A 17,653-nucleotide genomic window follows, 5' to 3' on the forward strand; every position below is an offset into this window, starting at 1 on the left:
CTCTTCAACCTCAGGAGGCTGAAGAAATTTGGCTTGTCACCAAAAGCACTCACAAACTTCTACAGATGCACAATCGAGAGCATCCTGGCGGGCTGTATCACCACCTGGTACGGAAACTGCTCCGCCCACAACCGTAAGGCTCTCCAGAGGGTAGTGAGGTCTGCACAACGCATCACCGGGGGCAAACTACCTGCCCTCCAGGACACCTACACCACCCGATGTCACAGGAAGGCCATAAAGATCATCAAGGACATCAACCACCCGAGCCACTGCCTGTTCACCCCGCTATCATCCAGAAGGCGAGGTCAGTACAGGTGCATCAAAGCTGGGACCGAGAGACTGAAAAACAGCTTCTATCTCAAGGCCATCAGACTGTTAAACAGCCACCACTAACATTGAGTGGCTGCTACCAACACACTGACACTGACTCAACTCCAGCCACTTTAATAATGGGAATTGATGGGAAAGGATGTAAATATATCACTAGCCACTTTAAACAATGCTACCTTATATAATGTTACTTACCCTACATTATTCATCTCATATGCATACGTATATACTGTACTCTATATCATCGACTGTATCCTTATGTAATACATGTATCACTAGCCACTTTAACTATGCCACTTTGTTTACATACTCATCTCATATGTATATACTGTACTCGATACCATCTACTGTATCTTGCCTATGCTGCTCTGTACCATCACTCATTCATATATCCTTATGTACATATTATTTATCCCCTTACACTGTGTACAAGACAGTAGTTTTGGAATTGTTAGTTAGATTACTTGTTGGTTATTACTGCATTGTCGGAACTAGAAGCACAAGCATTTCGCTACACTCGCATTAACATCTGCTAACCATGTGTATGTGACAAATAAAATTTGATTTGATTTGAATTTGCATACTGCCCCAACAGGTCCACAGACGATGCAATAGCCATCACAATGCCCTATCCCATCTGGACAAGAATGCTGTTCATTGACTACAGCTCAGCATTCAACACCATAGTACCATCAAAACTCATTAAGCTTGAGTCCCTGGGTCTTGACCCCGCACTGTGCAACTGGGTCCTGGACTTCCTGACGGGCCTCCCCCAGGTGGTGAAGGTAGGAAACAACATCTCCACCCCGCTGATCCTCAACACTGGGGCCCCACAAGGCTGCATTATCAGCCCTCTCCTGTACTCCCTGTTCACCCACGACTATGTGGCCATGCACGCCTTCAACTCAATCATCAAGTTTGCAGACGACAACAGTGGTAGGCTTGATTACCAACAACAACAAGACAACCTACAGGGAGGAGATGAGGGCCCTTGGAGTATGATGTCAGGAAAATAACGTCTCACTCAATGTCAGCAAAACAAAAAGAGATGACCGTGGACTACAGGAAACAGCAAAGGGAGCACCCCCCTATACACATCGACGGGACAGCAGTGGAGAAGGTGGAAAGTTTTAAAGTTCCTCGGTGTACATATCACCGACAAACTGAAATGGTTCACACACACAGACAGTGTGGTGAAGAAGGCGCAACAGCGCCTCTTCAACCTCAGCGGGCTGAGAAGATGTGGCTTGTCACTGAAAACCCTCAATAACTTTTACAGATGCACAATCGAGAGCATCCTGTATCACGGGCTGCAACTGCACCGCCCATAAACGCAAGGCTCTCCATAGGGTGGTGCAGTCTGCACAACGTATCACCGGGGGCAAACTACCTGCCCTCCATGACACCTACACCAACGATGTCACAGGAAGGCAAAAAAGATAATCAAAGACAACAACCACCCGAGCCACTGCCTGTTCACCCCGCTACCATCCAGAAGGCGAGGTCAGTACAGGTGCATCAAAGCTGGGACCGAGATATTGAAAAACAGCTTCTATCTCAAGGCCATCAGACTGTTAAACAGTCATCACTAACATAGAGAGGCAGCTGCCTACCTACAGACTTGAAATCACTGGCCACGTTAATAAATGGAACACTAGTCACTTTAATAACACCACTTTAAGAATGTTTACATTTCTCATCTCATATTTATATACTGTATCCTACACTATCTGTTACATCTTAGCCGCTCTGTCACTGCTCATCCATATATTTTGTACTTATATATTCTCATCCCATTCCTTTACTAGATTGTGTGTGTTAGGTTTTGTTGTGGAATTGTTAGATATTACCTGTTAGCTACTGCTGCACTGTCAGATCTAGAAGCATAAGCATTTAGCAACACTCACAATAATATCTGCTAACCATGTGTATGTGACCAATAACATTTGATTTGATTTTGATAAACACTCCAAACAGTCTACTCAACCGCTCAGAGGCGTCCCATGGTCCTAAAGCACACCATTGCCTCATTTCTGGGGGGGACAAAAATGTAATTTCATTAAATGTTGGGATGTTGCCCCCCCCCCGTCCCCCCGTCCCCAGTGAAAGTTGCTCCCCAAACAAAGTATGTTTTTCAAATCCCGCTTTGAGCTGGATGTCTCAATGTGAAGTTCATGCTTGCATAATCTATGAGCAGAATTACTGTTTTACCACAATTAGCCTCAAAATCCCTAGTTTGAAAACAACTGTTTTCTTGAAGCTCTGCCACACCATTTTCCCTATATTTCTCCTCACTTGGGACAGCCCCCTAGCAATTTGAGTTCTAGCCAATGAACTTCAGTCCCTCACATTTGAATGACTGCTAGCAAGAGGCGTGCCCAGCACTGTCCAATGAGGTTGCAGGGCGGGCCCAACGGCTCAGCGGACACAGCAGAGAGAGAAAGAGAGCGAAAGTGCAATGCCGTGGTGCACATATGTGACGTACTACGCAATTTTTAAAGGACCACTTTTGGCCCCTGAGGGCTACTTTCAGGACTACTGGCTAAAAGCATACACATGTACCAGAGAATCTCTTTAATAAGAAGTCCTTTTTAGGAATCAAATCTTTTTGACAGAAAGAAATGCACAAAGATATTTACATAGACATAGATACCGGTTTAATCAAACAAGCTGTCATCCAGTATTAATGTCCCACAATTACGAAAGAGGTTGATTACATTTCCAATAAATAATTGGTCAATTAAATCCATAATGGGATCCATAGGACTGACCAAAATATTGTTCAGTTCAAATTTCCGGTTTCAATAGCCCTTTAAATGGTCACTGCACTCTGTTGATTGAGCCAATAGAATAATTGGTCCCCTTAAATGAGGGTCCATTCAGTCTATACAGACATACTGGGCTGAATAGAACAGACTCATTGAACTGCTGTCGCTCCTGCCTCTGGAACCCAACAGATTATGACATCACAATGTAGAATGGAAGCTTCGTAATAGTCAAGTCAATTGTAGGAACTGATCTTCATATAATAAGACATTGTTCACTCTGAATACCTCACAGAGTCATTTCTAGGTACATTTGAAGAAACATGTTGATGTTAATCAAATAGGTAGTCTGTCTATCTGCTGCATATTCTGTAATCCTATCGCAATGGTAATGTGATGAGCTGAATAGGCAAGGACGAATCGCAACTCTCCCCAAAGCGGAATGACATCATCTGCAAAGAAGTCCGTTGATTGACAGATATTCTATCTGCGGTACATTGGGAACATTACGAGTGGAGCGACAAGAAGGTTACAACCCCCTCCCTGTAATTATGCCGTCTTTTCTAAATTAATCTCCCTGGCAGTTTTACTTCCTTTTAATGACGTTGTTGTACGATGACATTTGAGCATCCATGGGCTAATGTGTTTATAATGTCTGCTATGCCCATCTTTTGCCTGCTCCTCGCCTCCCTAGGAGAGCCAGACACTAGTCCCTAGCTCTTATTGAGAATTGGAGGAAGACTAGGGCACTGGCTGGAGACTTCAGCCATCACAGAATAATATCAGATATTAAAGCATACGCTTTTATCCAAAGCCAATTACAGTGGAGTGAGTGCATACTCGTTGCATACATTATAAGAAAGGGTGTGAGACCCCTGCGGTAATTGAACCAACAACTAGGGCTGGCACAATTTTCGTATAATTGCGTAACCGTCCATTATGGACAATAACCGTGAACAAAAAATAATGATCTTCATTATTGTCGTACCCATTATACGGGTTGAAAATGGCACTGATAAACGGCTGTATTGAAACGCAGTGGCTGTACAGTAATTTTAATAAGAAGTTTCCCGCATCCCTCCTGCTAATTGGGCAACTTTAAAAAAAAAATCCTGTCTGAATGAGGGCAATTATGTAAATGAAGAGGACTATGTATTTTTGAAAGATGAGACGTTGAAGATTCTAATGAATACCGCTTTGATGTCATACAAGCAAGCCAAACACGTGTGAATCCAAACATGCCCTTCACATGTTCATGTCATATCCCGTGTCAATGATTATGATCACTATATTTTAGGTGCAGTTACAAGATGACATGGCGTCATTTTTTATTTTACTAGGCAAGTCAGTTTTGAACAAATTCTTATTTACAATGACTTCCTAACCGGGCCAAACCCGGACAACGCTGGGGCAATTGTGCGCTGCCCTATGGGACTCCCAATCAGCGCTGGATGTGATGCAGCCTGGATTCGAACCAGGTACTGCAGTGACGCCTCTTGCACAGAGATGCAGTGTCTTAGACCACTGGGCAACTCTGGAGCCGTCATACCCTGGGTTGTTCTGAACTCACGCAAGACAAAATGATTATCGGTGTCCCTGACTTGCATTGTGAAAGCCAAACACTGCAACATCGTATTTTAGAACCTAGTCATATTGGCAATAGAACTGGCTTTCACATGATGCCCACCTGACCTAGATTGCGATTTACCTGGAACGTTTTTGGATTGCGGAAACAACAGTAATTGAGTGATGGCGGGGATGCAGGGCTGTTCCAAACAAAACAACCACAAGTCTGCTTGCTCTAGTTCCTTTACGGTACAGCTAGGAGAACTCAAAATAACACCTTATAGTTGAAGACTCTTCTTTGAGTCATAAAAGTGCATTGAAATGACTTAGCAACTGTGTACACTTTGGAGAGGTGTGTGACCACTTGGAGACACCAGTTAGTCCTCTCACTCAAACCCTTGTTATTTCTTCGTCTTATGTTACACCTACCCACATTTCCCAGGAAGAGTCTTCTGTTACTGAATGTATCCAGAGTATTTTCATATTCTTTATCAACCAATGTGGCGAAAAGTACAGTAAATGTAAAATGCACATAAAATGTGCAGTGTAATGTTTGGATTCAGTCTTGTGGACCGTTGTGTCCTCCCTTTGGTCTAATCATCTTCCCATAATCTCCAAACGATTCCCTTTCAATTGATACCATTTTTACGCATATCTTTTTCCTATTTATTCTGTAATAAGCATTTCAATTTAGCCCTATCGACCCAAAGAGACACCTGAAAGCGCATCATCCACATATATATACGCTCAGGTAGGCTAATAACATATTGATAATGCTAGCTAGCAGACCACTACTTGTGACAACTTTGATACAATAGAGCTATAGTAGCCAATAGTATGTCAAGGAGCATGGCTCCAGACTGTGAGCTGAACATTCATTAGTCTAAATGGTCACCTCACTCAAAGGTTTCCTATTTTTTAGGCAGCTAAAACCATGATTTTGTCAAACAGTAAAAGTGCATTATCCCTATGATTCATGTAATGAAAGTTTCTGCCCAGTCCCTGGGCGCTGTTTCACTGGGCCTGCTGCTGTGGTGAGCAAGCCTCTTGATGTGCGCTCTGGGAGAGAGAAAAAAGGCTGCTGGTTGTGTAACATTTCAAAATCCAATTACGGGAAATACATAGCTTTGGAAGCAACTACTGTTGTTCACAGCTTTCTGTGGGTATACTTTCTATTTGAAAAAGAAAAGGAGAGCCGCACACACTCTAGGAGCTCTGATGCAATGATTTAATAACCTGATAACTAATGTTGACAGACAAGTGCTCTTCATCACGGTATAATACAAACACCGCGGGTCACTAGTTCATATAGTGTCAAAGAACACAAACAGGTGTTTGTAATCATGGCCAGTGTGGCTTGAAATCATTGGTTCATTTTCAGATATAATAGAACATAAAAAAACATGAACACCTTTTACAAGAAACTCAGAAGTGACCCCACTTCCCAATTTCAGAATACTATCTTTACTGTCCTAGATGGGAATTTAGGTTCTGGTCAAATCACCAAAAAATAACATTACGTTTTGGCTATTCAACACAATAAAATCGACAATTTCTATACTTTGCCGAAATTACACAAGAACGTTACAAAACCTCCAGGGCGCCCTATTGTAGCTGGCAATGATGAAGTAACGGCTACTCTATAGACTTGTTTTTATTAGACCACTCGAATAACAGCTCCCCTCTCTATTATTGAATCTCTTGATCCGCTCCCTGAGAATACTTCGTTAGGGGCGGCAGGTGGTTAAAGGTTGCTAGATCGAATCCCTGATCAGACAAGGTAAAAAATCTGTCGTTCTGCCCTTGAACAAGGCAGTTAACCCACTGTTCCTAGGACGTCATTGTAAATAAGAATTCGTTCTTAACCGACTTGCCTAGTTAAATAAAGGTTAAATAAAAAAAGAAAAATAAGTGACTTTTGATGTTGAGTCGTTATACAAATATTCCACACGAGGGCGGTATTGTAGCCATAGAACATTTCCTTCTGCAACGTGACCCTAATGAACTACTACCTTCCAGTACATGCATTATAACATTGTCTGAAATGCTATTTATGCAGAACTACTTCATGTTGCTAAATGATTTCCTTATTTAGACGAAGGGTACTGCTATGGGATCCCCTTTCCCTAACCCTAATCAAAACAAAAGAATTAGCAAAAAACAAATCAGATTTAGACAGAAAAAATGGCTGAGACGCAAAGAAAATACAAGGAGAGGGGGTACAAAAATGGTCAGATTAATACTGCCATTGAGAAAATCCAAAACAAATCGAAACAATCTCTTTCAAGGACAGTCTTGCAAAAATAAGCATTCTTAAATCCTCACTACCCGCTATTCCAAATGCTCTGAACAAATTAAGGGAATCGTTCACAAACATTGGCACATTCTAAAATCCGATGACCGTATCGGTAATGTTTAATCGGACTTGGTCGTATTCTCGCGGGGCAGAAATCTCAGAGATCAATTGGTAAACTCTGATTTACCACCCCAAAATACCCCTGCACATCTAACAGATGGAAACTAGTGTAATGTCTGCACTCAATGCAATGGCACTTACAAATGGAGATTCTTTAAACACCCCCAAACAGGGAAAAAGTTCCCAATCAAATGTGTCATCACGTGCTCCACTAAGGCAGTTATTAATCTTAAAACTTGTCCTTGTGGTAAAAACTGTGGGTAAAATGAGGCGCAAATTAAAACGCCTAAGGAGAAATGCCTATGGAGGAACGCAGAACATATTATCTGTGATAAATGCAGGCTTAGGAGCTCTTATACATTTATTTCTAGAAGAATCTGAATCAGTGAATGTAACATTTTGTGAATTTTAAAGCATTTACACGGCCGGTCAAAAGTTGTAGAACTTCTGATTCAAGGGAATTACTGTTTTCTACATTGTAGAATAATAGTGAAGACATCAAATCTATGAAATAACACATATGGGATCATGAAGTAACCAAAAAAATCAAAATATATTTTAGATTCTTCAAAGTAGCCACCCTTTGCCTTGACAGCTTTGCAAACGCTTGGCATTCTCTCAACCAGCATCACCTGGAATGCTTTTCCAACAGTCTTTACTTGTGGTGAAGTCTCGTTCATCCTTGGGAGCAATTTCCAAACGCCTGAAGGTACCACGTTTATCTGTATAAACAATAGTACGCAAGTATAAAAACCATGGGACCATGCAGTCATCATACCGCTCAGGAAGGAGCGGACCGCTCAGGAAGGAAAGGACCATGTGAAGATGCTGGAGGAACTGGTACAAAAGTATCTCTATCCACAGTAAAAACAAGTCCTATATCAACATAACCTGAAAGGCTGCTCAGCAAGGAAGAAGCCACTGCTCCAAAACCGCCATAAAAACAAAAGCCAGACTACGGTTTGCAACTGCACATGGGGACAAAGATCGTACTTTTTGGAGAAATGTCCTCTGGTCTGATGAAACAAAAATAGAACTGTTTGGCCATAATGACCATCGTTATGTTTGGAGGAAAAGGGGGATGCTTGCAAGCCGAAGAACACCATCCCAACCGTGAAGCACGGGAGTGGCAGCATCATGTTGTGGGGGTGCTTTGCTGCAGGAGGGACTGGTGCACTTCACATAATAGATGGCTTCATGAGGAAGAAAATTATGTGGATATATTGAAGCAACATCAAGACATCAGTCAGGAAGCTAAAGCTTGGTCGCAAATGGACAATGACCCCAAGCATCCTTCCAAAGTTGTAGCAAAATGTCTTAAGGACAACAAAGTCAAGATATTCGAGTGGCCATCACAAAGCCCTGACCTGAATCCAATAGAAAATGTGTGGGTAGAACTGAAAAAGCGTGTGTGAGCAAGGAGGCCTACAAACCTGACTCAGTTACACCAGCTCTGTCAGGAAGAATGGGCCAAAATTCACCCACCTTTTTGTGGGAAGCTTGTGGAAGGCTACCCAAAACGTTTGACCCAAGTTAAACCATTTAAAGGCAATGCTACCAAATACTAATTGAGTGTAAGTAAACTTCTGACCCACTGGGAATGTGATTAAAGAAATAAAAGCTGAAATAAATAATAAGCTCTACTATTATTCTGACATTTCACATTCTTAAAATAAAGTTGTGATTTTAACTGACCTAAAACAGGGAATTTTTACTTGGATTAAATGTCAGGAATTGTGAAAAACTGAGTTTAAATGTATTTGGCTAATGTAAACTTCCAACTTCAACTGTATATTTCAATGTTTGTAGTAGGGGCGGAGGAGAAGAATCTCTCCACTCCATCCATTATTCAAATAATCACTGCTATTTTAGTCGGTTAATTTGCAAATCAGTTGCAAATTCCGATCTGAAACCTAACACTTTAAGGAATTATTTCAAGTGCTTTTTACAGTATGACAATCAGACAGTGTCACTCAAATGAGCCGAAGGACAGACAAAATATATCATATCAATGCAGACAGACAGGGAGGGAGAGAGAGATAGCAATAGAGTGAGAGAGAAAGTATAAAGATCAGAATGCTTCTGACCAAGCATGCCGCGAGCTGCAATTTATTCTCCTAGAAAGAGGGGTGAAGCGAGAGAGAGGTAGGAGAGGGAGGGAGGGAGATGGAGAGAGAGGGACAGAGAGAGGGAGAGAAAGAGAAATGGAGAGAGTGAGGGAGGGAGAGAAAGAGATGGAGAGAGAGAAAGAGAAGGAGAGAAAGAGAGAGGGAGGGAGAGAAAGAGAGAGGGAGGGAGAGAAAGAGAGCGGAAGGGAGAGAAAGAGAGACGGAGGGAGAGAAAGAGAGATGGAGGGAGAGAAAGAGAGATGAGAGAGAGACATAGATGGAGAGAGAGGGAGGGAGGGAGAGAAAGATGGCGAGGGAGGGAGGGAGAGAAAGATGGCGAGAGAGGGAGGGAGGGAGAGAAAGAGATGGAGGGAGAGAAAGAGAGATTGCGGGAGAGAAAGAGAGATGGAGGGAGAGAAAGAGAGAGGGAGGGAGAGAAAGAGAGAGGGAGGGAGAAAGAGAGGGATGGAGGGAGAGAAAGAGAGATGGAGGGAGAGAAAGAGAGATGGAGGGAGAGAAAGAGAGATGAGAAAGAGAGGGAGAGAAAGGGAGGGAGGGAGAGAAAGCATTTCGCTACACTCGCATTAACATCTGCTAACCATGTGTATGTGACAAATCAAATTTGATTTGATTTGGAAAGAGAGGGGGAGGGAGAGAAAGAGAGAAGAGAGATGGAGAGAGATGAGAAGAGAGGGAGGGAGAGAGATGGCGCGAGAGGGAGAGAGGGAGGGAGAGAAAGATGGCGAGAGAGGGAGGGAGGGAGAAAGATGGCGAAGAGGGAGGGAGGGAGGGAGAGAGAGAGAGGGAGAGAGAGGAGAGAGAGAGAAAGAGAGATGGGAGAGAGAGAGAGAGGGAGAGAGAGAGAGAGAGAAGAGGGGGACATGTAAAGATGGCGAGAGAGGGAGAGGGCGAGAGAGGGAGGGAGAGAGAAAGATGGCGAGAGAGGGAGGGAGGGACATGGAGAGAAATAGATGGCGAGAGAGGGAGAGAGGGAGGGAGAGAAAGATGGCGAGAGAGGGAGGGAGGAAGGGAGGGAGAGAAAGATGGCGAGAGAGGGAGGGAGAGAAAGATGGCGAGAAAGGGATGGAGAAAACGAGATGGTGAGAGATGGAGGGAGAGAAAGAGAGATGGAGAGAGAGGGAGGGAGATGGAGAGAAATAGATGGATAGAGGTAAGGAGATAGAGAGAAATAAGGAGGGAGGGAGATGGAGAGAAATAGACGGATAGATGGGAGCCGCTAGCTGTTGATGCTTATCGCCAAGCCGAATGTGCAGCTCAAGAGGTGAAGGATCCATTCAATTCCCACACAGGGCCAAGGGCCTACTTTATACATACACATTCTGGCTGTCTGGGGTCAGTAAATGGAAACAGCCTTGAATGCTTCAAAACCATTTCTGAAGCGCTATCACTTGATGACGAAAGGAAGGCGTCATTTATACTAGTATAGGTGCTCTTTCACAACAAGACGCCCTGATGTCGTCATGAAAAAAAGTTGTCTTTACCTGGCTGTGACAGAGACCGTTTCACTGTAATGAGTCTTCTCAAGCTTAAAACCAGTGAATGACATTATTATAAACAGAAAATTAAGTCTTTAAGACGTATTATGCCACATTGTTCTCTCTGGAGTGCTCTTTCAATAGTTTGCAGTGAATTCAAATTCAATGTGGATTCAACTACTTCAGCCACACCCGTTGCTGACAGGTGTATAAAATCGAGCACACAGCCATGCAATCGCCACAAACACTCCAACATGGGCAGTAGAATGGCCTTACTAAAGAGCTCAGAGACTTTCAATGTGGCGCCATCTTAGGATGCCACCTTTCCAACAAGTCAGTACATCAAATGTCTGACCTGCTAGAGCTGCCCCGGTCTACTGTAAGTGCAGTTATTGTGAAGTGGAAACGTCTAGGAGCAACAGCAACAATGGCTCAGCAGAATGGAGCGCTGAGTGCTCAAAATCATCTGGCCTCGGTTGCAACACTCACTACTGAGTTCCAAACTGCCCCTGGAAGCAACGTCAGCACAATAATTATTTGTCGGGAGCTTCATGAAATGGATGAAGCAGCCGCACACAAGCCTAAGATCACCATGGCAATGCCAAGCATCAGCTGGAGTGGCGTAAAGCTCGACGCCATTGGACTCTGGAGCAGTGGAAGCGTGTTCTCTGGAGTAATGAATCATGCTTCACCATCTGGCAGTCCGATAGACAAATATGGGTTTGGCAGATGCCAGGAAAACGCTACCTGCCCCAATGCATAATGCTAACTGTAACGTTTGGTGAAGGAGGAAAAATGGTCTGGGGCTGTTTTCATGGTTCGGGCCACTTAGTTCCAGTGAAGGGAAATCTGAACGCTACAGAATACAATGACATACTAGACAATGCCCCTGTGCACAAAGCGAGGTCCATACAGAAATGGTTTGTCGAGATTGGTGTTTGGTGAACTTAACTGGCCAGCACAGAGCCCTGAGCTCAACCATATCAAAATTGGGATGAATTGGAATGCTGACTCGAAATCAGGTCTAATCCCCCAACATCAGTGCCCGACCTCACTAACGCTCTTGTGGCTGAATGGAAGCAAGTCCCCGCAGCAATGTTCCAACATCTAGTGGAAAGCCTTCCCAGAAGAGTGGAGGCTGTAATAGCAGCAATGTTCCAACATCTAGTGGAAAGACTTCCCAGAAGAGTGGAGGCTGTTATGGCAGCGAAGGGGGGAACAACTCTATATTGAGGCCCATGATTTTGGAATGAGATGTTCGACGAGCAGGAGCCCAGAAACATTTGGTCATGTAGTGTAAGACCCAGCAGAACATAGCATCGGTCCAGAAAGTCATCAACAAAATACACAATGGTTTCAAAGGTTTTTTGTTTAAGGAAGCCCTGTTTGCTTTATCTCCTTTATTCAGGGGCCATAATTACTAACCCGTTAATTAAAACTGTATGTTAAATAGCCTCATAAAGATAATGATTGAAAGTCAGGGGCAGAGAGAGAGAGAGAGAGAGAGAGATGAGTTAAACATGTCCGTTCAGCTCCTACTCTCCTCTGATTTATTTTCATGCATGCAGGAGCACATCACATGGGAGAAGGAGTACAGAGAGAAAGAGTGAGAAACCGAGAAAGGCAAGACGACAACAAAGAGAGAAATCAAGGTGAGAGGGGAGTCTGCTGTTTGCATGGTTACCTCTGTTGAATGTTGGATGAGTCTCAACACACCTCTCTGGAACAGGGCCTTCCGGGTGGCACAGTGGTCTAAGGCTGTGCCACCAGAGACTCTGGGTTCGAGCCCAGGCTCTGTCGCAGCCGGGCCGTGACCGGGAGGTCCGTGGGGCGACGCACAATTGGCCTAGCGTCGTCCGGGTTAGGGAGGATTTGGCGGGTAGGGATAACCTTGTCTAATCGTGCACTAGCGACTCCTGTGGCGGCCCGGGCGCAGTGCACGCTAACCAGGTCGCTAGGTGCACGGTGTTTCCTCCGACACATTGGTGCGGCTGGCTTCCGGGTTGGATGCGCGCTGTGTTAAGAAGCAGTATGGCTTGGTTGGGTTTCGGAGGACGCATGGCTTTCGACCTTCGTCTCTCCCGAGCCCGTACGGGAGTTGTAGCGATGAGACAAGACAGAAACTACTAACAATTGGATACTACGAAATTGGGGAGTAAAATCGGACAACAAAAATAAAACATTTAAAGGAATAAAAAAAGAATAAATAAATAAATAGAAAACACCTCTCTGGAACACTCCGCTACTGGGTAGGGCAGTAAACACAGACTCAACACTGTATTCAGTACATGTTTAACCAGTGCTATGGGGTCATGGAGCTGAGAACCCGATGCTTTCCAGAAAGGCAAACCCAAAATAGATAAATAGAAGTGTGCTCTATAGGGAATACCTGCCTAAAAGAGTTTAGCTTCTACTGGTTTCAATTGACAATGTTGGTCGGAGAGCACCTGGATGTTGTCTGGGAGACCTTTGCGGCCCGTCTGGAATTGAAACCACTCACCATCGTTGAGGTCCTGTAGCAGGTTCTCTCCTCCAGAGAAGTCCAGTCTGACTTTGATGTTGACGGTGAGGGTGACAGACTGGCCTGGCTTCAGAGGCAGCTGAGACACAGCCTCGTCTAGGTCCCAGCTCAGGAACTCTCCAAACAACTTCTCTACAGGAAACAATACAACAAGACAACAAATAAAGTAGAGCAAAGAGAAAACCTTCAGAGTCAGACTTTGTGGAGATAGCAGGCATAGATAATATATATATATTGAGAGAGAGAGAGAAGTAATGAAACACTATGAATCTCAGGACAACCTCTCTGAGGAAGTCAATACTTAATATACTATTTATTTATTTGTTTAACCTTTATTTAACTAGGCAAGTCAGTTAAGAACAAATTCCTATTTACAATGACGGCCTGGCAAAAGGCAAAAGGCCTCCTGCAGGGACGGGGGCTGGGATTATTATAATTGTAAAAAATTATAATAGGACAAAACACAACAAGAGAGATAACACTACATAAAGAGAGACCTAAGGCAACAACATAGCACGGTAGCAACACAACATGACAACAACATGGTAGCAACACAATATGGCAGCAGCACAAAACATGGTTCCAACATTATTGTTTACAGACAACGGCACAAAGGGCAAGAAGGTAGAGACAACAATACATCATGCAAAGCAGCCACAACTGTCAGTGAGAGTGTCCATGATTGAGTCTTTGAATGAAGACATGGAGATAAAACTGTCCAGTTTGAGTGTTTGTTGCAGCTCGTTCCAGTCGCGAGCTGCAGGGAACTGAAAAGAGGAGTGACCCAGGGATGTGAAGAATAATAGTATCAACTCACGTCTAAACTGTCCAAACTTTGTTATAGAAACAAAGACAGTTTGTTCTTGGAAGAGTAAAAGAGTCCCAGTGGACTCTCTCCCAGCACTTATTGGACCACAACAAACAAGATGTTCCTTCAGCAACAAAAAATACATCCAGAGTTTTTTCCTGAGTTGCACAGTTTTTTGCACAGAATCAAAAATGATTCAGAAAACATGATGCTGGGTAGTAACTTTCAAGTCTGGTTGGAACTTAGCAGAGCATGACAGCGAAATGACAGGGATAAGACACAACTTTACATGGTCTAACATTTTCAAAACCAGGAAATAAGCAGGATGCCATCTCCTGGGTTTGTACCAACAGGTAATTGAAATGAAATTTGTTCTGCATATGTAAGCATCTAGCTGCTGACACAGACTGATCTGGAGCTTATTGCGCTGCTGGCCATTTCAGCATCGAGACGAGAAGATTCATAGTATTATTTGCATATTATTGACATTTAGAGGGCATCCAATTCCGTGTGTGTGTGTGTGCCTTCATGCGTGTCTACATCACGGCATAAACCTGCTCACCTGATGTTTCGAGGCTGAAACTATGACAACCCTGGGTGAAAGGTTAATAGCTGCCAGTTGGTGGTTGGCAGGTCAGCAAACTATAATCACTCAACAATAGCAGTGTTGCACTCTGTCCGTCCGTCCGTAAGACTAAACAGGCTGATTTATGTTGAATGTTAAACCCTGCAGGCACCTGAGACTTATGGGTGAGTCAGCCGCTGCCACTTGAACCAGGCTGGATGGATGAAGGGAACAGAACAGCAAATGAATGATGCATCAACTGAATAACCCATGTGGCTTTGTCTTAAACAGGTGTGCTCTACAGTGCACTGCAGCCCCCGCTGGGTTCAAAGCAACAGGCTGGTAATCCACTAACCAAAACAGTCTCTCCCTCTTTATTTATATTGTTCAATCGCCCTCTTCATAGTTCTCTCTCTCGCACTCTCCCTCTCACAGGTAATTGTTCTTTTTTATTCTGTTCACTTTGCTCCAGTGATTAATGACAAAATACTGAAAGTGCTAAATATTCCTGGCAGGTTATGCCAGTGACCTGCAGCCTAAAATAACCTGCTTACAGTTCTCCATTTGCATTTATTTTTGGTAATACCAATTACCCCACTGAAAACATTGTTTAAAAAAAGTGTACTTGGTCATAACATACTTTATATGGGCAAATTAAATGAATAGACTACAAAGGAAAGTTTCACATCTTCATATGTCTGAGGGGGGTTTTAACCTTCCAGACGTGTGTAGTGAGTTGATACAATTCCAGGGCTTTTACTTGTGTAGTGAGTTGACACAATTCCAGGGCTTTTACTTGTATAGTGAGTTGACACAATTCCAGGGCTTTTACTTGTATAGTGAGTTGACACATTTCCAGGGCTTTTACTTGTGTAGTGAGTTGATACAATTCCAGGGCTTTTACTTGTGTAGTGAGTTGATACAATTCCAGGGCTTTTACTTGTATAGTGAGTTGACACATTTCCAGGGCTTTTACTTGTGTAGTGAGTTGACACAATTCCAGGGCTTTTACCAGGGCTTTTACTTGTGTAGTGAGTTGACACAATTCCAGGGCTTTTACTTGTATAGTGAGTTGATACAATTCCAGGGCTTTTACTTGTGTAGTGAGTTGACACAATTCCAGGGCTTTTACTTGTGTAGTGAGTTGATACAATTCCAGGGCTTTTACTTGTGTAGTGAGTTGACACAATTCCAGGGCTTTTACTTGTGTAGTGAGTTGATACAATTCCAGGGCTTTTACTTGTGTAGTGAGTTGATACAATTCCAGGGCTTTTACTTGTGTAGTGAGTTGATACAATTCCAGGGCTTTTACTTGTGTAGTGAGTTGATACAATTCCAGGGCTTTTACTTGTATAGTGAGTTGACACAATTCCAGGGCTTTTACTTGTATAGTGAGTTGACACATTTCCAGGGCTTTTACTTGTGTAGTGAGTTGACACAATTCCAGGGCTTTTACTTGTATAGTGAGTTGATACAATTCCAGGGCTTTTACTTGTATAGTGAGTTGATACAATTCCAGGGCTTTTACTTGTGTAGTGAGTTGATACAATTCCAGGGCTTTTACTTGTGTAGTGAGTTGATACAATTCCAGGGCTTTTACTTGTATAGTGAGTTGACACAATTCCAGGGCTTTTACTTGTATAGTGAGTTGACACATTTCCAGGGCTTTTACTTGTATAGTGAGTTGACACAATTCCAGGGCTTTTACTTGTATAGTGAGTTGACACAATTCCAGGGCTTTTACTTGTGTAGTGAGTTGATACAATTCCAGGGCTTTTACTTGTGTAGTGAGTTGACACAATTCCAGGGCTTTTACTTGTATAGTGAGTTGACACAATTCCAGGGCTTTTACTTGTATAGTGAGTTGACACAATTCCAGGGCTTTTACTTGTGTAGTGAGTTGACACAATTCCAGGGCTTTTACTTGTGACTTATAGCTAAATGCACTAAAGAGGAACAATGGGTTCTGTACTGAAGATGCACATGTTCATACCCAGAATATTGTTGTGTCTATTTCCTAAGGATAAAGCTAAGAACATGAACAACTTCATAGTTAAGAACGTTCCAACAATATGGAAGAAAATGAAACGTATTCTACAAGACTCTCTGTGAGAGCTTCCCATGTCTGGAATACACTGCCATCAGACACACATAACACACACAACTGCACCACATATCACACTTTCACAAAATGCTTGAAGACATGGCTAAAGGTCAATCAGATTTGTGAACATGGTCCCTAGCTGTGTCTTGCCGCTTTCCATGTTGTCTGTTGTCTGTAGCTTGTGAGGTGTGGAAACACTTTGTTGCTTTTATGAATTTTGTCTTGCTGCTTTTTGTTTTATGTTGCTCTGTCTGTATGCTATGTCTTGCTTGTCCTATGTTGCTATGTCTGTATGCTATGTCTTGCTTGTCCTATGTTGCTCTGTCTGTATGCTATGTCTTGCTTGTCCTATGTTGCTCTGTCTGTATGCTACGTCTTGCTTGTCCTATGTTGCTCTGTCTGTATGCTATGTCTTGCTTGTCCTATGTTGCTCTGTCTGTATGCTACGTCTTGCTTGTCCTATGTTGCTCTGTATGCTATGTCTTGCTTATCCTATGTTGCTATGTCTTGCTTGTTCTATGCTGCTATTGTCTATATTGTAATTGTTTTTAATAACCTGCCCAGGGACTGCGGTTGAAAATTAGCCGGCTGGCTAAAACCGGCACTTTTACTGAAACGTTGATTAATGTGCACTGTCCCTGTAAAAATAAAAAATAAACTAAAAATAAACTAAACTAAAAGACCCAGTATCACTCCCTAAAAACACAACCCGATGGAACAATCCTTTGATAGGTTAAAAGAATTGACCGATAAATTGGTGCACAAGGAAAACTAAAGGCATAGAAACCGGAACTAAAGGCATAGAAACCGGAACTAAAGGCATAGAAACCGGAACTAAAGGCATAGAAACCGGAACTAAAGGCATAAAAACCGGAACTAAAGGCATAAAAACCGGAACTAAAGGCATAGAAACCGGAACTAAAGGCATAGAAACCGGAGCTCTACAAACAATTTGTTTGACCTCATGGCTTGGT

The 17,653-nt window shown here is 43.1% G+C and overlaps 1 protein-coding gene across 1 annotated transcript in view; it reads right to left on the reverse strand.

Annotated features, from left to right (window-relative positions):
- The window catches only part of LOC139373565 (trafficking protein particle complex subunit 9-like), a 314,072-nt gene that overhangs the window by 207,960 nt on the left and 88,459 nt on the right, over positions 1 to 17,653 (reverse strand). The window contains exon 18 of the mRNA XM_071114227.1: positions 13,182 to 13,334. Coding sequence (XP_070970328.1) covers positions 13,182 to 13,334 — 153 coding nt within the window. The remainder of the gene's footprint in view (positions 1 to 13,181; positions 13,335 to 17,653) is intronic.

Source organism: Oncorhynchus clarkii, chromosome 18 (assembly GCF_045791955.1).
Source record: "Oncorhynchus clarkii lewisi isolate Uvic-CL-2024 chromosome 18, UVic_Ocla_1.0, whole genome shotgun sequence".
NCBI classification, from domain to species: Eukaryota; Metazoa; Chordata; class Actinopteri; order Salmoniformes; family Salmonidae; genus Oncorhynchus; species Oncorhynchus clarkii.